Source organism: Zingiber officinale, chromosome 9A, assembly GCF_018446385.1.
Source record: "Zingiber officinale cultivar Zhangliang chromosome 9A, Zo_v1.1, whole genome shotgun sequence".
NCBI classification, from domain to species: Eukaryota; Viridiplantae; Streptophyta; class Magnoliopsida; order Zingiberales; family Zingiberaceae; genus Zingiber; species Zingiber officinale.
In genome coordinates this window covers 47986728-48009500 of record NC_056002.1, presented here as the reverse complement: position 1 = coordinate 48009500, position 22773 = coordinate 47986728, and the positions used below count along the sequence as shown (strand labels likewise).

Genomic DNA, 22773 nt, shown 5'->3' with positions numbered 1-22773 from the left:
TAATATATGACCAAGACATCTTACTATCCAACTAGAGACTACACGAGATCACTCTACCACATATCACTGTGGCAGCCAGGGGTATAATAACCTAGTAATCAAATCAAATTCATCGTCAACTCTATCAACATCCTAGTGGGTCACCCACCAATAGGAGAATTAGTTGACAGGGTAATACAACGAATGACATAATGTAGACACTCCACATTCTACATTCAACATAAGTAGAATCATCATGATGCCACCAACAATACACTTGGCACACGTGCACACACAACATAGGTATGATCGACATAATCCTCCAATCAGTACACACCCAACACACTTATAACACAGGTATAAATTAGTGTGATACATCCAACAATGCATACCGAACCCGTGTGCATATATCAACGTAGGTATAATCGACAATACACCCCAAACAACACTCACCTAACATATATATAACCATGCCAAGAGTATAATCAACATAATACTTCTAATAAATCATAATAAACACGAGTGTACACACAGAACAAATATAATCAACAAGATATCTCCCATAATACTCCAAACACATGTACACATATCAAAACACAGATTTAATCGACATGATACCTTCAATAATACATTCTGACACATACATCTATCTACATAGCTATAATCCACAAAGAATCCACAATAACCATATCGGAACATGTATACAAATACTACCTGCAAATGGACAGTCTATCACAGGACTACTACAACACATAACAATCATATGTGCATGCAACATAGATATGAATAATCAGCATATATAACCCAAATCAACCTGACATTCCCTTTGTTACCTTCTAAGTTATCCAACTAGGTACATACAGTCAAAAATTAAAGTCCACATGGAATAGGATACATCAATCCTCTATAAACTGATCACACCGACAATGGTATACGGCTAATTCAGTCTTTTCCACGTCCGTACAAGCCATGTACTCAAATGTGCTCTAGATACCCAACTAAGCACAAATTGTTAGTTAGAGCCCTAGAGCCAATCATTTGATGATTGTATGGACTCATTGTATCATATTCTTGTATATTAATAAAGGCATTTGTTTGGTTATTATACCTATTTGTATTAGTACCAAATAGACTAAGTATAATAGCGTCCTTGAGTAGAAGGTTCATACCTATATCAATCGATTAGTTGAATCGATAGTGAGATGATATAGGGAACACTACTCTAAATCATTCCTAGTCGAGTATTAACATTCAGGGACAATGTTAATGCAATAAGACTATCTTGTAGGTCAGCTCGATGACTTGATCTCACAAGTCATGGATATAGAGATATCAAGCTGACACATGGGTATACATTGGAGAATGTATACTGAATGACCCGCCATGAGAAAGTATCATGGATCGTTATATGAGTGTCATATACTTTCTCATGTGGCTATTAGTATGACTATTAGTCCTTAGACTTGAAGTCACCATGGATCCCTACATAAGGAGTTATGTACTTTGGTTTCGTCAAACGTCACCCGTAACAGGGTAGACTATAAAGGCGATTACTGGGTATGTAACAAATTATGCAGAGGGATGTGAGTGATGTAGATGGGATCTATCCCTCCCATATGACGGGAGCGACATCAATATTCTTGATAGAGTTAGACCACGAAGTGCATGACTATGCCCAAATGAGTCAACATTAGATGTTGAGCTCATTTGATCGAGTGAGTCTACTTGGAGTTCAAGATTTAGATTGATTAGAGGATGACACGGTCTATGCCTCATATTGATCAATCTAGATGTCTAGGATAGAAGGACAATGACATATTTTGTGAGGAGTCACAATTGGTAGTCACAAGGTGATGTCGGATCTCGACATTCTTGTAACTTGGGTAGTAATGATGTGTTGCTAGATACCGCTCATTACTTATGCTCCTAAATGGGTTTAGGGCATTGCCAACGTTACAAGAACCTATAGGGTCACACACTAAGGACAATTAGATGGAGATTTGGTTCATATGATGAACTAAGAGGATTAGATTCATTTGATGAATCATATTGGATTAAGAGTAATCCAAATTGGGCTAATTGAGTTGGACTCAAGTTGATTCATGTATTCAATGAGTCTAATTTAGATTATGACTCATTAAATCAACTTAATTTAATGAATTAGATTCATTATATTAAGTTGGCTTGAATCATATGGTTGGATTAGATCAACCATGAGAGAGATTTGATCAAGTTTGACTTGATTTGAGAGGAAGAGAAAAAGTCATGTTTGACTTGACTTTTTGCCACATCACTAGTGAGTTGACAAGATGTGGATCAATAGGATTGCTCCACATTACAAGCCTCCATAGCATTTAATGTGGCCGACCCACATTAAATGAGGAGGTTACACTTGTTGCCATGTCATTTAGTGAGGTGGCAAGATGTGGACCAATAGTGTTGATCCACATCATCCTAGAGTGCCACCTCATGGGGGTTACAACTCTTAATGGTCTCCACATTAATTGGAATTAATGTGGGGGTTACACCTCCTAGAAGGTGGCCGGCCACTTGAATGTGGAGAACAATTTTCATTTTTGATTATTCACTCTTCTTCTCCCTTGGGTGCTCTCTCTTCTCCTTCTCCCATTCCTTGGCCGAACACTCCATTGGTGCTAGCACACCTTGTGTTTTGGTCATCTCCTTCTACTTGTGTCCGTGTGGATACATATAGAGGTTGTCTACTTTGACAACTAGAGATCCGGCGACATCTTGGACAAGCGGGAACGCGAAGGGCTTCACTACAAGGGTAATGATCTTAACTTTAGTGTAGATCTAAAGTTTTTACAAACTCGTACAAGAAAAAGGTTTTTCGATAATTTTGTTTACGAATCTTTGCATGAGATCCATGGCTTTGGGTGACTCGGGGTTTCCGCGACGCGAAAAAGCGATTTTCGCGGCCCGAAGAACCCAAAACAAATAACCCAAAGATTCAAACCTCTAAAAATAGAGTATGACAATCTCCTACTGATTGGACCAACAAAATTAAATCGGTCATCTACTAACTAATGAAGAATACATTAATCCTCCACAAATAACTAAAGTATATCGATCCACGACTACCCAAATCAACAAGTGTAAATCAGATTTATTCTGACCGATGTAACAAGAGTAAATAAATTATCTACTGATGAAATTAACTAAGATAAAACGGTATTCTACTGGCCCCGGGGGAGTCCCTGTCCGAAGAAATTTCGACAGCATCTCCCCTGTACGGGTGACAATCTGTGACATATATACAATGCCCTCAGGGCCACATATACCTCGGCCAACACAGTCGAAATAATAACAATAAAATATCTAAACAACACACAGTTATATATGTAGCAGCCCACTCGGCTGTACTAAAACCAAAACACAGCGGAAAAATGATAGAAAATCAAATGCAAACCAAAATACAAAACTGCTAGCCGGCTAGGCTTACACAGCCATCAAACAACACAAAATACCACATAACAACACTCCAGCGCCAAAACCAGAATATACAATGCTAAGTACTCTTAATACATAAAAACAAATAAAGCATAAATGAAACCGATAAGTCTTCTGATGTGACGTGGGAACCGGCGGGCAGGATACTCCAAGTGACTCCATAAACAACCTGGTACCTGAAAAGATAGTGTCCACGGGGTGAGTTCAACAACTCAGTAGATACCTAGTTGACATGTATAGTAAACTATAACAAATAGTAATAACTATGGAGTACAGTCTCCTGGATAAAAGCTGGAAAATGCATAATAGAAAAGGCTGAAGAGAACTGTACTCACCAGCGCCTTCTATCAGAAAATCAGGTCGTCAGACCAAGAGTATCATAAATCCTGTATGCATGTAAAACATATGCATCCATCCAAATGCAGTATATAAATGCAACAAACACAATCAGTAAATGTATAAATGCATATGATGCCAATGACATGGTCACCCCTGACGCCAGTCAGCCATCTTATACACAATGTGAGACCGAGTGGATAGGGCTGTGACAACCGTGCACTCTGCCGTCGCTGCTCCTGATGAGTGACCGAGTGGACGGGATGTTGTCGGTGTACACCTATCCTCCTACCCCAAATCATAAATGGGGGAGCGCAATGCTCTCATCTCCCGGTACACGATGACGGGGAGGGATCCCGGCGTGCGACCACGCTGCAATGCACTACCCATGAGCGTCCCAGTGGAGCACCACCGAGCAAACTGATGTGCTACCACGCTGCGTCACGCTACCCATGAGCGGACCAACGGAGCACCGACAGAGATGAAACTGGCGATGTACTCAACAATAATGGAGCTGACTACCGCGCAGCATGCAATCATGCGAGATGATGCATGACACTAAGCATGGCAATAACCTGATCAGCATAGCAATATCCATATATATAAAATATGTACCGTAGTATCGATGGTCAAATCTGAAGACCTAAGGTACACAGGTCAGGTAGGGTATAAAACCCTAGGTCTTGAGCATAATAAGGCATGGTATGCCACTACCATATGAGCATATATATAATCATGTGGGTACTAACAAAAAATGCATAACAGGTGAGCAAACAAGCATGTAACAGGTATCCGGTAGTGACATATCGAAACAAGAACAAACATAATTATTACTAAAGGCTATAACCTACTAAACATATCAACATGACATTATCAAAGATAAGTCAAGGTACCCGCCTCCAATAGGATAGTCCAAACCGGTCCAAATTCGACGTCGAGATACTCGTCTCGCGTCAAAGTCCTGTGTCACCAATAAATAAATATTTTATTTAGCTACACTCCTATAAATAGCTAAATAAAATCTTTTTCACTAAATTAGGGCAATAACCCTAATCAACAATAACATAAACCTAATCCATAATCCAACTTATACCAAATTCAACCCATCTATCAAATACCTACCCTTACCTCAAGTTCACAGCCGTTCTCGCTGCTGGAATCCAAGAGTTGCTGCCCAATAGAGTTGTTCGCCACTAGAAGGTGGCTGTCAGAAAATGGGTGCCTGCTGGAAGACCCTCCTCACTGCCAGGATCCAAAAGGAAACACCCAATCAACACAATACCGAGATGAGATACACCAATCACCACTAGGAAGCGTACCTACCTCCAAGATCACTGCTAGGCGACCCCATGCTCACGCCATCAGTCAGGGGAAATGATCAGGAAACTGGCAGAGGCAGGGGAGAGGCGATACAGTGAGGCTAGGTGGTTGCGGCAGTGGAGAACTAGGGTGCTACTAGGGTCGTCCGTCACGCGGCATCATATGGTGATCAACAACTAGTGCCGAGGCGTGAGGTCGGCAGAGGGGCAGTCGTCTGCTGTCACTAGGGCAGAGGAAAGGAGAGTCGGCTGACTGTGAACCCAACCAAGGGCACGAGAAAATCGACTGACTCGACGGCAATGGCTTGGTGTCGCACGAGAGGGGCGGCGCTAGAGGAGGAAAGGATCATGAGGGTGGCTAGACCGGCAGTGGCTCGCGCTCGCTGGCGCTTGGGCAGGGACAGAGGAGAAGAGAAGGGTGGCGTCGGTAGGAAGGGGTCAGCGGCGTGGGGGAAGAAATAAGGAGAAGAAGAGAAGTGTCGGCCTCTCTTTGGTCCCGGCTTTATGCACGCAGGAGGAGAAGAAACTGCCGCGGTTAGGGCACGCGGTGGTTTGGCGAGGGGAAGAAGAAGGGTGTTGGTGAGCCTCGGGTGAGGGCACGGGGGAGAAGAAAAATAAAAAAAAGGAAATAGGAAAATAAATAAAGCTTTTCCTCGCTCAGTGGGATAGATTAAACAGGTTTTTCCGGGCCCCGTTTTTATCCCCGTAACCTGAGCCATATGATCTCCGAAAATTTTTATAAAAATTTCTAAAAATTTTGGAAAATTCCCTTATCATTATTCACCATTTTTCAGTATTTTACACTTTTGATCTCCACGTAAGCTTGACTTCTGACCTCCACGGGGGCTTGACTCCTGACCTTCCTGTGGTCTTGACTCCTAAACACATCATCTTACTGACCCCACAATCATGCACTGTATCACAAGCCTCCCCCTCAAGTCTAGTCGAAGGAGGCTCTAGTCCGACTGACTGGACCTAAGTCCCTTTGTTACCTGACCTGGTTCTCGCATCCTCTGCCGACCTATTTCCCATCTATCTTCTTCAGAATTTCTCGCCGTCCTAGGAGATAAACGGGATTGTTCTGTGTGTATATTGATTCTCTAATTTCTAAGCCTACTCTTCTCTTATAAATGCTACACTGGTTTCCAAGCATCAACTCAAGTTCCGAGGAAATCCCTTCACCTTCTCCTTCCTTATAAAAAGTCTGAATATACCTTTCCCCTCTTTGCCTCAAGCTATCCTCTTATTGCATTAAGCCTCCATGGAACCTGCAACAGAATCCAGCGAATCTGCTTCTTTGCTTCGGCATATCGCCCATCTGACGGAGCTATTGGCTCAAAAAGAGGAAGCCTTGCTGGAGATGACAGCGAGCAAAGATCTTCAAGCGTCCCTTGCTCATGAAATGGAAAACCTCTTGCTGGCCTCCAAATCCCGAACCTGCGCTGAAATTGCTCTCAAGTTGAAAGCTCAATCGGACTTCCAGAGCTAGGCTCACTACATTATCTATTTGAAGATGAAACATGAGGACGAGGTGGCTCTCCTGAAAGAGGAAGGATAGATTAAAGATGAGACTATTGAGCGACTGAAGCACGCTATCGATCTTATCAAGGAAGATCTAACTAGAGCTCAAGCTCATCTGTCCAGGAAGGATCAAGCCTCTAGATCTGGTAGCAATGTAAACCCTTAAAAAATGTTCCTCTTGTTAGTGAAATAAAACATGCTTCTTGGATTTCGTTCAGGATGTAGCCCCCTGTCCTCTGGTTCTGGTGTTGATATGTTTCTATAAAGCACCTGCATTTTTCTTGATATTTCTAATAAAAATAATAAAGATAACTTGCTTACCCCACCTTCCTCTCATAACATATGATCCCCCGGCCGGCGCAACTGAGACACTTGAGAATGTGCCTGGGAAATTTCATTTTTAGCAGAAACCCTGAAAATATGGCTTACTGACCAGTCAGGCACGAGAACTTGGCTTGTTGTATTTTGCTTCGGCAAATATAAGGAGTGCTGACCGAGAAAATCATGACACCGACCGGGAAGGTTGTTGGACATGATAGCATAGCTCACTTATAACTCGCACGGGGGCGAGAGTCTAGGACAGCCGACCTAGAAGGTCGTTGGGCGTGAGAGTCATGCTCACTTATAACTCGCACTGGGGCGAGAGTCTGGGACAACCGACCGGGAAGGTTGTTGGGCGTGAGAGCCATGCTCACTTATAACTCGCATTGGGGCGAGAGTCTGGGACAGCTGACCGAGAAGGTCGTTGGGCGTGAGAGTCATGCTCACTTATAACTCACACTGGGACGAGAGTCTGGGACAACCGTTCGGGAAGGTCGTTGGGCGTGAGAGTCATGCTCACTTATAACTCACACTGGGGCGAGAGTCACTTATAACTCGCACTGGGGTGAGAGTCTGGGACAACCGACCGGGAAGGTCGTTGGGCGTGAGAGCCATGCTCACTTATAACTCGCACTAGGGCGAGAGTCTGGGACAACCGACTGGGAAGGTCGTTGGGCGTGAGAGCCACGCTCACTTATAACTCGCACTGGGGCGAGAGTCTGGGGCAACCGACCGGGAAGGTCGTTGGACGTGAGAGTCATGCTCACTTATAACTCGCACTAGGGCGAGAGTTTAGGACAACCGACCGGGAAGGTCGTTGGGCGTGAGAGTCATGCTCACTTATAACTCGCACTGGGGCGAGAGTCTAGGACAACCGACCGGGAAGGTCGTTGGGCGTGAGAGTCATGCTCACTTATAACTTGCATTGGGGCGAGAGTCTGGGACAGCCGACCGGGAAGGTCATTGGGCGCGAGAGCCATGCTCACTTATAACTCACACTGGGGCGAGAGTTTAGGACAACCGACCGGGACTTCTTAGGAAAGCCCGTTCGAAAACAGATGTTGTCGACCTAGGGGTGAGTTCCCGACCAAGGATTGCTTAAAGGGGTCGCTTTGACCCTGTCTGCAGTCAAGAGATATACAGTATCAGAAGTATTGTTAAGATAAAAAATATTAAAATCTTACTCTTCCCTCAGGAAAATGATGTCGTGTAGCATTGCAACATTCAAATTTCTTTCTCGCCAATTTTATTCACCGCTTCCCGAGAAGATCGCATGGCAGACATTTCTGTACGCTCACTTCCTCTCATGATTTCCTTATCACGTCTATCATTAATACGTTTCCTAGGGGGTGACAAATATCCCACGCCTTTATTGCTTACGCAATATGATGTCGTCGATTCAACTCCTTTTTGTACACGACTTCCCACAAGAGTATGTCGTTCTATGGTCGGACGGTATTGGGCGCTTTACCCAAAAATATACTCGACTCATCTTTCGATATTCTCTAGGAAAACCCACTTTATAAGCCTAAAGGCAGTTCACCGTCGTCGCCTTGAGCATTTCGACTGCCTTCACTGCCTCGTTGTTTTGCTGTCCCTGGTGCCTTAGCCTTTCCCCTTCTCCACTCTTTACGCCTGGTGCTCTTCCCCCTTTCGACTGACCTCTTCTTCAACCTTCCTCACTTTGATAATGGTGGACGGTAAGGCCTCCTTCTGGTACTCTTATTACATTTCTGCCATAGATGACCATGACCTATCAGTAGTCCGGTCTAACCTGAAACTTAACGAGGATTACGAACTTCGAGTCCCCACATCCAGTGAACATCCTGCATCCCCTCCTGAAGACTTCATGACTATTTTCAATGACCAGCTTCTAGGAGGCCTTCGTTTTCCCATACATCCGTTCATCTCCTCCCTGAGCCAATACTTTGGTATCTGCCCTTCTCAATTTGCTCCCAACTTCTTCAGAGTTGTATGTGGCACCGTCATTCTGTGTCGCATATATCAAATCCCCTTGACCGTTCAACTATTTCATCATTTTTATTCCTTCAAACGATCTGAACCAGGGGTATTCATGGTGCAAGCTAGACCTAGTTATAAATTATTCTCTGACATGTCTTCTTCCAACAAAGGTTGGAAATCTCATTTTTTTCTTTGCTAGACTATCTGAGACCTTGGTCGAGCCAACCCAATGGCGCTATGACATTCCTACTAATCTCCCTGTACACCAACATCAGTCTTCCTACGACACCGCTTCAGAAAAACTACAAGGAGTGTGCGTTCACTTGTCTATAATACTATTGGAAGGCTTTTTGTATTCTTTCGAGCTCAGCCCAGTTCCTGCAAAGATAGGGGCTCCATTAGGTAAGACCCTATTTTCCTTCTTGCTATTCTTTGCTAACTGAGGTATCTCTCTTTCACTTTGCAGAGGCTACTATGCTCCAGGCCTATTCTTCAAATATAAAAAAGCAATCTCTTGCCGTTTTGAAAGCCCTAAGTGTGGAGCTTAAACATGGCTTAGCAGCTTCCTCACAGTCTGCCCCTCCTGCACCAGCCCGGGCGGAAGCTTCCCCCACTCTTCCCTTGGATGCTGCCTCAATGGAAGACCTTGCCCCATTAGAATAGGCCGAAGAAGAATGAGCTGCTTCTCCCCCTCCCGCTAAACGACTGCGCCTCCAACACAAAAGGAAGAGGGTTATTCCCGCGGTTTAGGCATCTCCTTCGCCTCTTCCTCCTGCCCAGAATTCATCCGCAGCCTCTCAATCTTCAGAGGCCAAGGCTGTTACGCCAGACCGGGAGATTGCTCTTGGCCAAGAGGTTCCCACCCTATCGCCCAGAATATCAGCCCCAATACCAGTTCGGGCTCTATCTCCCGAGCAGGCTACTCTTCCCGCTCAGGCCTTCTCTCCAGGGCAGCTCCCCTTTCTCGTAATGGATCAACCCGAGAGCTCTACAACTGTGTCTACCTCACTTCCTGTAGCCGCTCCGGCCTCCACCTCTCGATCCCGGGGGAAAATCCCCAAAAAGTATGCCTTCACCACCTCTTGGCGCCTGCCCTCCTCCACCGAGCCTGATGCCGCCGAAGAAGCTGCAGAAGAAGCTCCTCCCACTGTTGGCTTGGTTCAGCTGCAGGGCGAGTTAGCCACATCCTGGCGATCAGACAATCGGAGATTTTGGAACAATCTGTCGATGGAGGGACTAGATCGCGCCTCTCGCCAAATAATTTCTATGAGTTTTTCTTTTCTCAGGGCTCCTTCTCCGGAACTCCTTATAATCCTTCCCTCTGTATCTTATGCAGGCCTGCTCCGCCAGCCTGAGTGCGATTTAATATGCAACCAATTTGTAGAGGGAGCATGAGGTGCTAAAGGCTCGCCTTCAAGAATTGGAGTTGCCGCTTACACCTCGCGATCCACTCAACCCGACACTCGGGGACCTGGCGGGGTATCTTCGATTGATTGGGGAGTCTGCAGAGTCCACCCGAAATATTTCCCATGCAGCTTTTGACAAAATAAAGACCTTGGAGGCGGCTCTGAAGACCAGCGAGTCCAAACTAGCCTCTGAGGGGGAGCGACGTCACTCGCTCGTGGTTGAATTGGATGAGAAGGACGCCCGGTTGACAACTCTATCCTCTGATCTGAAGAGTCTACAAGAAACTCGGGAGACTCTTCAGAAAAACTTAACCGATGTTCAGGGTCAACTAGCCTCCAGCGTCGATCGGGAACAAGCTATCCAAAGTCATTGGGAGGCTAGCCAAACTACAATCAAATCACTGCAGAACGATCTTTTGAAGGCTCAAGATAATGCTTCCCAGAGTCAAAAAGATTTGGCTTTGGCCCAAGCCGATGCTGAGAAGGCCCGGGCAGAACTGGCAGATTATCAAGCAGGTGAAACTGGTCGTCTGAGAGCGTATAGGTTATCCTATGTCTTATCTCCTTTCTTTTTGAGGAAGATAGGAGGTTTGATGAACCTTATGCAGAGTTGCAGTGCGGCTAGCGGGTCTCGTCAAATGTTTGAGCAGGGTCTGCTTCACTCCGCCCCTTTGGAAAACTTCTTGGACACTACTCGCCTGATGAACGAGCTTTCGGCCGGGTCGTATCCTACCTTCAAGGATGACGACGACCTCTTTCTCCTCCCCTCATCTCCTACTGATGCTGAACTCTGATGTGGCAATGTATGCTGAACTTTGATGTGTCTATGTAACTAAAATATTGTCGACGATTCTCGTATGTCAGAACTAGTTATTATATAGGACCCTTTAACTCTTTTATGATATGCTATGACATGACTGCTAGTTTTTGAACTTCCCTTAGTTAGTTAGTTTCTTATTACCTTGTATGTTTCCTTACCGGTATGGAACGTGGTGACCTTGTATGTTTCCTGACCAGTATGGACCGTGGCGATATGGAGGTGTACTTCGACCTTCTGGTTCAAGTGTTAGATAACCCCGGTCGGGGCTCACTTCCTTACCTCGACCTATTTCACTCTCCTTTCCCTGCTGACCGGCCAGGCTCAGCCATACACCCCGGTCTGCTTTTTCCAACTTAATCCAGTACAAGATAATACCAGAGCGGGAAAGCGAGGGTTAAGACCAGAGCGGGAAAGCGTGGGTTAAGAGTTCATAAGACATAACTGTTGCGTCTTTTCCCAAAACCTATCTCCTCGTACTTTGCACTGACACTTTTCCAGATATACCCTTGGGCGTTATTTTCAAAGAAGATCCATCGACCCTCTTTCCTCCCGCCAATTGTTGTGGACCAGTAGATGATAACTGACTAAATTGCCCCTCTGCCTAGCGCCTATAAATACTTCCCCCTCACTTTTACCAGCAACCTTTTCCTTGACTTCTTCTTTTTCCTTCCTGAATCCATCGCTGCGCTTAAACCTCTATTTTGGTTCGGTAGCTTCTTGCTTGATTTCTTCTCCTTCTGTTTCTTTTCACATGGCATCCTCCTCTCTTCTGTCTTCTCTGGCGGCGACGTATTTTCTTGGCTCATCCACTTTCGACGAACTAGACCGGGATGATCTGCGATAAACCTACGGAGTTGCGGATAATGCACATGTGATCATCCCCACCGGAGTGCACCAATTTTTCGTTCCTCCTGATGGATATTGCACCTTCTTTAAAGAACAGTTTATGGCCGACCTTCGTCTTCTTCTTCACCCCTTCTTTTTTGACGTGTGTCGCCACTTCAAAATTCCCCTGGGACAACTGACACCGAATTCTATAAGGCTCCTCTGTGGATTTGTAGTACTCTGTGACGTATGCAAGTTATCCTGGCCTGCCCCTTTGTTCCATTACTTCTTCACCCTTCGACAGCAGGAAGAAGGCTCATTCCGCTTCCAGCTGCGTCTTCGGACTTCTTTTTTCTCACCCCTATAGCCTTTCGGAACGAACTGGAGGAGCAAGTTCCTCTTCATTCGATTTCCCCATGTGGTAGAATCGCCCCTGCAATGGCAATCGTCACTTCCCCCGACCCCGCCACTAGGAGATTTTCATCTTGATACCTCCTATATAGAGGCTTCATCTCGCTTAGCATGATGGCAACTGAACTTAACGCGCCTATTGTCTGAGGAATTGTTGTCACATTTCCATCTGAGCTATCTTACTTCTGAAACACCTCACTCCCTGGGTAAGCTTCTCTTTTGGTTCTTTTATAACCTCATGCATTTTGCTTTACCTACTACAGCTGACCCCACACTCTGTCTTGTACAGCTGATGTTTTAACCCGTGCCTCAGAGGTTCAGCCTCTTCCTATAAGTGATATGGAAATAATGCGATGCGGTCGAGTTATTTTAGAAAGGAGATCGCTCCCCTACTCGACTTTGACCCATGTCGGTATGACTACCACTGTAAATCCCCGACCTCATCTTCCCTGCAAAGCCTCGTCTACTGCCCGATCTACCTCCTTTGCTCAGGACTTCGTCTACATCCCGGCCTGGCGCTCCTGTTCATCCCCGACCCTCGCTTACAACCCAGTCATCCGCCCCATCGCCTCTTCAATCAACTAATCCTTCCCGGCTGACTTCTAGCCCTTGTCGCGGTCGTGGTCGAAGATCAGCCAACGTGACTTATGTCAGCCCTGCCTTCAGAGAAGCCTCCCAGGAGGCTCGTCGGGCACGTTCTGTAAATGACCGCTTGAGTCGTGATGCTTCCTCTTCTTCTCGGCGCAGGGTTCGGCTACCTTCCGAAGATTCTGACTCGGATGACCAGCCTTTGGCTCAGAGACTTTGCCGCAGGGCCCCCCATCCTAGCCAAGACTCGGGCCCTTCCGCTATTCCTCATCCTTCACCTCCTGTTGCAACCACGACTCCTATCCCGAGCCAGATAAATACTCCTCCTGCTCCACCCGAGGCTTCGGCCGAACCTCCGCTAACTCAACCTTCAACCTCTCAACAGCACCCGAGCACTGAAGTCGGCCCCTCACATTGCCCTTCACCGACTACCTCACCTCCAGAGCCTTCTCATGTGCCCCCTTCAGCTCCTTCTGGCTCAGCTACTGGACCTTCACAGCCACCGCCACCCATCCATTATCGTACCACTGCCCCTTCTGAGGTTGGGTTAAGGTCATGGCAAGATGTCCCCACTAGCTTCCTCATAATGAAAGGTCGTTTGGCCACTTTATGGGAAGAAAGTATGCAGCAGATGGAACTCTTGCTGCCACTTGCCCAAATGGATAGATTCTCAGAGCTGTATATCAAGGTAAGCTTCGATGATCCCAGCAACTATTATCCTCCCCAGTCTTATCAGATATTTCCTTTATGTCCCAGGCTTGTGCAGAGTCCCTGATAATAAACCAATCCTTCCATGCCGCTCATTACCAGAGCAAGGTGCTGCGAGACATGTTAACAGAATTGGAGCTCCAATTAAATGACCCTGCGCAGGCTAGTCATGCCCTGAGAGTCGAAATAAAGGACCTGACCAGAAGGAATACCCATCTGGAAGTGTCCTTAGCGCAGGCCAACCACCAGCTTAAACACATTCAGGAAGAAAAGAGCCAGATTGACATTATACACCAGCAGTGCTTGGAGCAACAAGCTTTGGTACATCAACGAGCCATTGACCAATTAACCCAGAAATTGCATTCCGAAGAAACCCTTGCACAAGAGCAGGACAAGAGGTTAAAATCCCAGGCGGCCCAATTAGCGTCTCAAGAGGCAGAACTTCTGGTCGTCCGGACTGAACTGGCTCAGACCCGGGCTACTGCAGAAGGAGTATCTACAACCCTGACTGTTTATAAGGAAGGGGAGAATGATCGCTGCAAATAGAGCCATGACTTGTACCTACGTTCTACAAAGTTTTGTACACAAGCAGGACAACGTTTCTCCACATCTGTTATCTATGGTGCGGCTGGGGCTCTGCGACAACTTTACTAATAGGGCTATTTAAAATCAGCTCCTCCTGTTGAGTTTTTAGATCATGACCGGATCCTTAAAGAGATTCCGGATGATATCTTTGCTCCTTTCAAATGATCATCACTGCTTGCCTGTACATAATGTGACTTAACGATTTCCTATGAAATACTTTATTACTTTTCTTCCTACACATCCACTTGCACTTTGAGGTTTACTTTGCTAAAGTTTCTTAGTCTGTCAAAAGAAATATTAGGATATACAATTTCCTCTCTAACATATCCTCTTACTGCACTCTGGTCTACTTTCAGCCCCGGCCTGTTTCCCCGGTCTGTCAAACACGTGACTGCCCGACCTCTTCTTCTTTATACGATTCTTTAAACTCGGTAAGGTCGCAGGTAGTTGGCATTCCAAGGCCGATCTAACTTCTTTCCCTGGTTTCCCTTGATGACTTTGTAGGGCCCATCCCACTGGGGTGCTAACTTGGCCACGTCCCCCACGGGTTTAACTTGCTTTCAGACTAGATCTCCTTCCCCAAAGAATCGAGGAATTACTCTTCTGTTATAATTTTGCCTCATTCTTTGTCTGTAGGCCTCCAGTCTGGCTGCTGTCTTCTCTCGGATTTCACTGATGAGATCCAGCTCAGCCAGTCGCCGCTTTGCATTCCCTTCATCGTATAATGTCCCTGACTGATGGCACTCCAATCTCTATGGGTACTACCGCTTCGTTCCCATAAACTAGATGGAATGGTGTTAGACCTATACTTTCTCGGGGTGTTGTACGATAAGCCCATAGGATGCTTGACAACTCTTCCACCCAGTTACCTCCCACATGATCCAGTTTAACCTTCAGACCTAGTACTATTTCTTGATTCACCACCTCGGTCTGGTTGTTGCTTTGCGGGTATGCCACTGAAGTGAGGCTTGCGTTATGACAAATCCCTTGCACCAGGCCTGGATATTTTGCCCTTGAAATTGCCTCCCATTGTCTGACACCAATTTGTGCGGAATGCCGAACCTACAAAGAATATTCTTCCATAGAAACTGGATGACCGTATCTTCTGTGATCCTGGCCAAGGCCTCTGCTTCCACCCATTTAGAGAAATAATCCACTGCTACCAATATGAAGCGTTTCTGACCCGGGGCCATTGGAAATGGTCCCACAATATCCATGTCCCATTGATCAAAAGGACACGAGACTATAGATGTTCTTAGCAGAGCCGTCGATCGATGTGTTAAATTTTGATATTTTTGGCAGGACAGACATGTATTTACCAGCTTATAAGCATCCCTCTGTAAAGTAGGTCAGAAATACTCGACCAGGAGTACCTTGCGAGATAATGTCCGACTGTCTACATGATTGTCACAGCATCCTAGATGTATTTCTCGTAAGGCTTGGTCCGCCTCCTCCATACCCAGGCATTTGAGTAAGGGTCTAGAGAAGGACCTCTCGTATAGCTGATCCCCGATCATGACATAAGCATGGGCTTGCTTCCTGACCAGCCGTGATTCCTCTAGGTCAGCCGATAAGGTACCCTGCCTAAGATACCTGATCATGGGCGCCCGCCAATCAATAGTTGCTTCCCTATTATTTTGCAAATCTATATGAGCTATAAGGAAAGTTTGCGTCCGTTGACCGGTCCAACACCCAAGTAGTTAAGGAACTGGCCATCTTTGCTAGCTCATCTGCTTTCTCGTTCTCTGCCTTGGGGATCTTAGTTACTGTAACTTCTGCAAATTCTCGTATGCTTCCTGATATACTTGTAATTTATCACAATCTACCACAAAGTTACCGGCCACTTGCTGAGTTACTAGTTGGGAATCTGAGTAAATGATTACTCGGGCAGCCCCCACGTGCCGAGCTGCCTGCAGTCCTGCCAACAAAGCCTCTTTTTCTGCCTCATTGTTAGTGGCTCAAAAATTCAACCGGATAGCCAACTGAAGTATATCCCCTTGGGGAGATATCAACAAGACCCCGACCCCTCTTCCTTGATGAGTTGTCGACCCATCCACATAGACCTTCCAGGTTTCTTTAGAGTTGGTCTGATGAATTTCTGTTAAGAAATCTGCCAAGGCCTGCGCCTTGATAGCTGTGCGCGGCTGGTATTGTATGTCATCTCCTAACTCCGTTGCTCATTTGATAAGCCGACTTACAACTTCTACATTAGTTAGGGCTCTTCCCATGGTGCTATTGGTCAGAACTGTGATAGGATGTGCCAAGAAGTAAGGTCTTAACCGCCGAGCCATAAGAATCAATCCATAAACCAACTTCTCGAGGGTCGTGTATCGAGACTCGACCCCTTTTAATAGATGACTGAAGAAATACATTGGTCGTTGTACATTATTATGTTCCTTAATAAGCACAACCCCTATGGCCTCAGGGGTGGCAGATAAGTAGACCCATAATGGTTCTCCAACAACCGGCTTGAATAAAGATGGCAGAGCCTCCAAGTACTTCTTCAGCTCCTCAAAAGCTCGGGTACATTCTTCATCCCATTGGAACTTGGAGGCCTTCCTGAGCACTTTGAAAAAAGGAGCAGCCCGGTCTGCAGATCTGGAAATGAATCTTGACAGGGTTGTTATTCTGCCGACCAGCTTCTGCGTTTCCTTCAAATTCTGGGGAACTTGCATATCACGTAGTGCCCGAACTTTTACTGGATTAGCTTCTATTCCACGCTCGGTCACTAGATAGCCCAAGAACTTTCCTCCTTTACCCCCAAACAAGCATTTCAATGGGTTTAACTTCAGCCCATATTGTCAGAGAGTTTGGCATGTTTCCTCTACATCCTTGATCAGATTCATAGCTAAAGGAGACTTAATGAGTATATCATCCACATAAACCTCCACGTTGCACCCGATCTGCTCCCGGAAGATCTTGTCCATCATCCTTTGGTACATGGCTCCTGCGTTCCTGAGACCGAAGGGCATGACAGTATAACAGAAGGTACCATCAGTCGTAATAAAGCTAACCTTTTCTTGGTCCTCCACCGCTAAAGGAACCTGATGATACCCCTGGTAGGCATCTAGCATGCAGATCCTTTCGCAACCGGGAGTTGAGTCCACCATCTGATCGATCCGGGGCAGAGGATAGCAATCCTTGGGACTAGCTCGATTGAGATCTCGGAAGTCTATGCATACTCTCCACTTATTGTTGGGATTCTTTACTAAGACCACATTAGAGAGCCAGGATGGGAACTGCACTTCTCGAACGTGGCCTGCCTTCCTGAGCTAATCCACCTTGCCTCTGATTATTTTGTTCTGGTCTGCTGAGAAGTTCCTTTTCTTTTGCTTGACCGGTCGGGAGTCTGATAGTAGATGTAATTTGTGCTCTGCTACTTCCGGCTTGACCCCGGGTAACTCCTCTGTAGACCAAGCGAAGACATCCAGGTTGCGGATCAAGCATTGAGCTAATTCTTCCTTGGGAGGAGGAGCAGGTCGCTTGCCAAGCGAGTTAAACTTTTAGGGTGTTCAGCGTATAATTGCACATCCTCCCAGGGGATGGGTTCTTCAACCATAGGCAAAGGCTCTTCTTGGACAGAATGGATGCCACCATCTTGCATTCTTTGATTCTTACGAGCCTCCACCCAGACCATATCAATATAGCATCGGCGAGAGACCTTCTGCTCTCCCTTAACTTCCCCGTCCTGCTCGCCAACAGGAAATTTAATTTTTTGATGGAAGGTAGAAACAGCGGCCCTAAATTCATGCAGGGCAGGCCTTCCCAAAATGACGTTATAAGAGGACGGGGAATCCACCACTATAAAAGTGCTCCTCCTAGTGCGCACCAATGGTTCGGTGCTCAGAGATATGGCCAGCTTAATCTGACCCATTGGCTTCACCTCATTGCCTGTAAATCCATATAGAGACGTAGCCACAGGCTGGAGTTCAGTGGCATCGATCTGCATCTCCTCGAATGTAGTTCTGAACATAATATTAACCGAGCTCCCGGTGTCAATGAAAACCCGAGCCACTCGGCTGTTGGCAATAATGGCCTTGATGATAAGGGCATCATCATGAGGCAGCTCCAGACCTTCCAGGTCTGCCGGCCCGAAGCTGATGACATGGCCAGTAGCTTGCTCTTGGTTGCATCCCACAGTGTGGACCTCCAAGCGACGCACATGGGACTTGCGTGCTCTCCCCGAATCTCCATTGGTTGGCCCTCCAGAGATCATGCCAATCTCTCAGACAGCGGCATTGCCTCTATTCTTGACCTCCCATACTACCTCCGGCTCTTCCCCCGACCGGGTTGATGAGTACTGGGTCCCGCTAGGTCAGGGCGGGGTTGCCCGGCCTGTCCAACCACGGCTCGCTGCTCTTCTATCATCTTGAGCACTTGAGGGGCTAGCTCGGGCGGGGGTAAGCCTAACTCGGCTGCCCGCTTAGAATCCCGAGCGAACTGAAAACAATGATTAGTGTCATGAGTATGAGATCGATGATAGGTGCAATATCGAGTGTTCCACGGTCCAGATCGGGGAGCGTGCACAGCTGCGACTCGGGGGGCCAGTCTAACCTCCGGACCGGGCTGGAAGGTAGGCCTGGCTTCTCTAGCTCGTGGAAGAGGTTGAGGGGGTGGTTGAGGTACCCTTCTTTCCTGCTTATTGACAGACGGAGGCGATCTCTCGGCTTTCCTCCGGGCCGCCTGTGCTTCTTCTACTTTAATATAGCAAGAGACTTTTTCCACCATCTCATCAAAGTTCCAAGAGAGATTTTTGATGAGATCTCTAAAGAATTCTCCATCTCCTAATCCGTGGGAGAAAGCTCTCATCAGAATCTCCAAAGTGGCGATGGGGACGTCCTGGGCCACTTGGTTGAAACGGTTGATATAACTTCTTAAAGGCTCGGTCAGCCCTTGCTTAAGAGAAAAAAGGCAATGATCCGTCTTCTGATATTTTTTGTTGTTGGCAAAACGACGAAGGAAGGTCATCTTGAAATCCAAGAAACAGGTGATGGATCCTTATGGTAGCCCATCAAACCACTTTAGTGCCGAACCAGCTAGAGTATTCAAGAAAACTCGACACTTGACAGCATCACTATATTAGTGCAACAGAGCTGCATTCTTAAATTTGCGTAAATGATCCTTCGGGTCTTTGCTCCCGTCATATTCCCCGATTGACGGGGTCCTGTATCTCTTAGGCAATTTTTCATTCAAAATCCTGGCCGAGAAATGTACTCTCTCGTCCGGATCTTCCGGGAATACTTCCGGTATGATGAGAGCCTTCCCTTTCCTTGAGTCTCTAGGTAGGGAACTCTCAGCCATAGAGGCTTGAGGTTGTTCTTTCTTAAGATAGGGGCCAAGGGGTCCTGGCTGATAATACCCCAAGTCAGGCTCGCGATAAGGAACCTGAGGAAATCCCTCGGGTTGTTTTCTCTAAGAGCCCCGATCTGAAACAGGGATGGGCTCCTTGGAAGCTTCAGCATGAGCTTGGCGCAGTCGCGAGACGGTTGCTTGTTTCTCGGAGGTCGCTCGCCTCTTGGCCTCCTTGAAGAGCTCGTATTCTTCGGCGGTCATGGTGACATTGATGCAGCCAGACTCCTCCATCTTCACATTCCAGAATAGGTGGTTGTGTTCCCACAGACGATGCCAAATTTGATCCCGTCCGGAAGCTGAGTCAGATGGAGGCGGGCCTTGATGTACTGGAAGTTGACGGAAAGTCGTTGCGGTGTCCGATCTACCTAGCATCCTCCGAAAGGGTTCACACGGGCAGATGACAAAAGATGATGACTGGGACGATGATGCTAGGGCTCTGCGCACACTCAGACGATCCCACGAGTCGTTAGAGACCAGAAACCAGGGAAAAGTCCCCGGGTCAGACCCTCCAACACTCAAGTCAGGTACTTTTTCCCCAGAAGCACAGAGAAATGACGAAAAGTAAAGAAGAGTAAGAAATGACGAGTGAGCGTACCTGCATAAGGGACAAAGCATCCATTTTAATACTGCAATGGATGTTTCTGGGGTCTGGCGGGTGTCAGGGAATATCGGCTGTCAAGCTTTGCCTAGCGGTGAATGACACGCAGCACCTCCTTATAGGTCGGCGACAGAACCAAAAAGGTAATGAGCCCCGACTGTTAGCATATTCCCTGACACACTGATTATTCTCTGACAGACAGTTACGATTCCCTTGCTTGCTTGTCCTGTAGTGCCTGGCGTCCTCCGTTCGTCATTGCTATGCTAGACCTTTACACTTGCTAACCTCGCTCTGATATCTTGCTAACCCCGATCTGACTTCACCTTCAGACTTGTGCTTTGAACCCTGTCCTATGCATCTCCTATTGCAAACCCTGAACCATCTTCTCTCTTATTGGCATTACGTGTCGCACCCTGTATACCTTAGTTCGATTATGTTTATCCCTGCTTCCAAGCTATGTTTGACTTCGTTTGTCCCGACCTGTATCCTTGGCTAACACATCACGATCTGTATATTTTATCATAAATCCTGACCTGTATACTTGGCTAACACATCCCGACCTACATGCTAGGTCTGTATTCAGACCCGCTATCCGCCGTTATCCATGGCTTGCACGTTACATCCTGTACGTCAGGTCTGTATTCCGACCCGCATCTGTATATTGTTATCCATGGCTTGTATGTTCAAACCTGTACGCCAGGCTTGTATCCCGACCTGCTTCTATCCACTGTTATCCATGGCTTGTACGTTCCGACCTGTACGCCAGGCCTGTAACCTGACCTGCTTCTGTTCGCTGTTATCCATGGCTTGTACATCCCGACCTGCACGTTATGTTTGTATTCCGACCCGCATCTGTTTACTGTTATTCATGGCTTGTATGTTCCGACCTGTACGCCAGGCCTGTATCCCAACCTGCTTCTGTCCGCTGTTATCCATGGCTTGTACATTCCGACCTATACGCCAAGCCTATATCCCGACCTGCTTCTATCCACAGTTATCCATGGCTTGTACATTCCGACATGTACGCTAGGCCTGTATCACGACCTGCTTATGTTCGCTGTTATCCATGGCTTGTACGTCCCGACCTACACGTCAAGTTTGTATTCCGACCCGCATCTGTTTACTGTTATCCATGGCGTGTACATTCCGACCTGTACGCTAGGCCTGTATCCCGACCTGCTTCTGTCCGCTGTTATCCATGGCTTGTACGTTCCGACCTGTACGCCAAGCCTGTATCCCGACCTGCATCTGTATATTGTTATCCATGGCTTGTACGTTCCGACCTGTACGCCAGGCCTGTACTATGCCAGAGGCCTTTCCCTCTACGCCTTTATATGGCATGTAGGCCCACTTCTCAGTTGTACTTGGCCTGAGGGCCCAGTTCTCAGCTGTACTTGACCTGTGAACCTCATTCTCAACTGTACCTGGGCTATGAGCCCCGTTCTTGATTGCTATCGAGGATGGATCTGGTCCAACGTGTAATCCTATCCTTTGACTGCCTCGTAAGCGGAGATTTTGACCACGGCGCTGTAAGCTTGACTTCTGACTTCCACGTAAGCTTGACTTCTGACCTCCACGTAACCTTGACTTTTGACCTCCATGTAAGCTAGACTTTTGACCTTCACGTAAGCTTGACTTCTGACCTCGATGGGGGCTTGACTCCTGACATTCCTGTGGTCTTGACTCCTAACCACATCATCTTACTGACCCCACAATCATGCACCGTATCATATATGTTGATAGATATCATTACTAAAGATTATGCTCGAAAGATGACATTGATTAAAAAGAGGCATTTTCACCGATCTCAAAAAAATATTAGGTATTATTATGACATTGAATGAAAAGCTTGAATAGGGAAATTATATGAATGAGCTTGAAGGGTTTTCAATTGAAGTAAAAAAGGTTGTAAACTTGAGAAATCATTATGTGAACTTAAATAGACTTTTAATGATGGTATATTAAATTTAATAATATCATTGTCTCTTTTGGTTTAGAAAAAAAACATTGTTAATCATTACATATACCAAAATAATAATGGGAACATTCTATTTTTAGTCCTATATATTGATCATATATTAATTGTAAGTATCCTGTGGTAGTTTTGATATGGTCAACCAAGTTAAGTTAGGTTATATTGTGTTTGATCCTTGTGTCTAAGTGTGTAGGAACTTATGAACACAAGAAGTCGAGCGGAAGACGCAGCTAGCGAGAAGGATGACACAGGAAGGGACTCGACGGGCTCGATGCATTCGAAGGACGAGATGCTACGGAAGAGTACACCAGCGGACGAGAAGGAATCGCGTGGCGTTCCGAGGGACGAGAAGCCTAGGAGGAAGGCTGCTCGAGGAGAAGGTCGGAGTTGGGTTCTGGTGAGCTCAACTCCGTTTAGCCGGAGAATCACCTACGTGAAGAGATCAGTGTTTAGCTAAGTTGCGCTGTGGAAGGCGCCTTCTATGGCTGGAAGGCGCTTTCGATGAACAGTACAAAGGCGCCTTCCGACCTTTGAAGGCGCCTTCCGATAGTCGTTGGCCACGGATAGAGTTTTATCCGCTGCGGATAAAACTTATC

The 22773-nt window shown here is 46.5% G+C and overlaps 2 protein-coding genes across 2 annotated transcripts; one reads left to right on the top strand and one right to left on the bottom strand.

The window, feature by feature from the left end:
* The first annotated feature begins 12777 nt into the window (after positions 1–12777).
* Positions 12778–14213, top strand: LOC122019187 (mucin-1-like). Its single transcript, XM_042576686.1, has 3 exons — positions 12778–12783; positions 12925–13647; positions 13716–14213. Exons 1-3 carry the CDS (start codon positions 12778–12780, stop codon positions 14211–14213), a joined length of 1227 nt encoding a protein of 408 aa, XP_042432620.1.
* Positions 14214–17703: 3490 nt separating this feature from the next.
* LOC122019186 lies at positions 17704–19220 on the bottom strand. The gene is made up of 3 exons (XM_042576685.1): positions 18807–19220; positions 18554–18692; positions 17704–18455 (listed from the first exon to the last, which is right to left on the bottom strand). The coding sequence occupies exons 1-3, from the start codon at positions 19218–19220 to the stop codon at positions 17704–17706; spliced, it is 1305 nt and encodes a 434-aa protein (XP_042432619.1).
* Positions 19221–22773: the final 3553 nt, after the last annotated feature.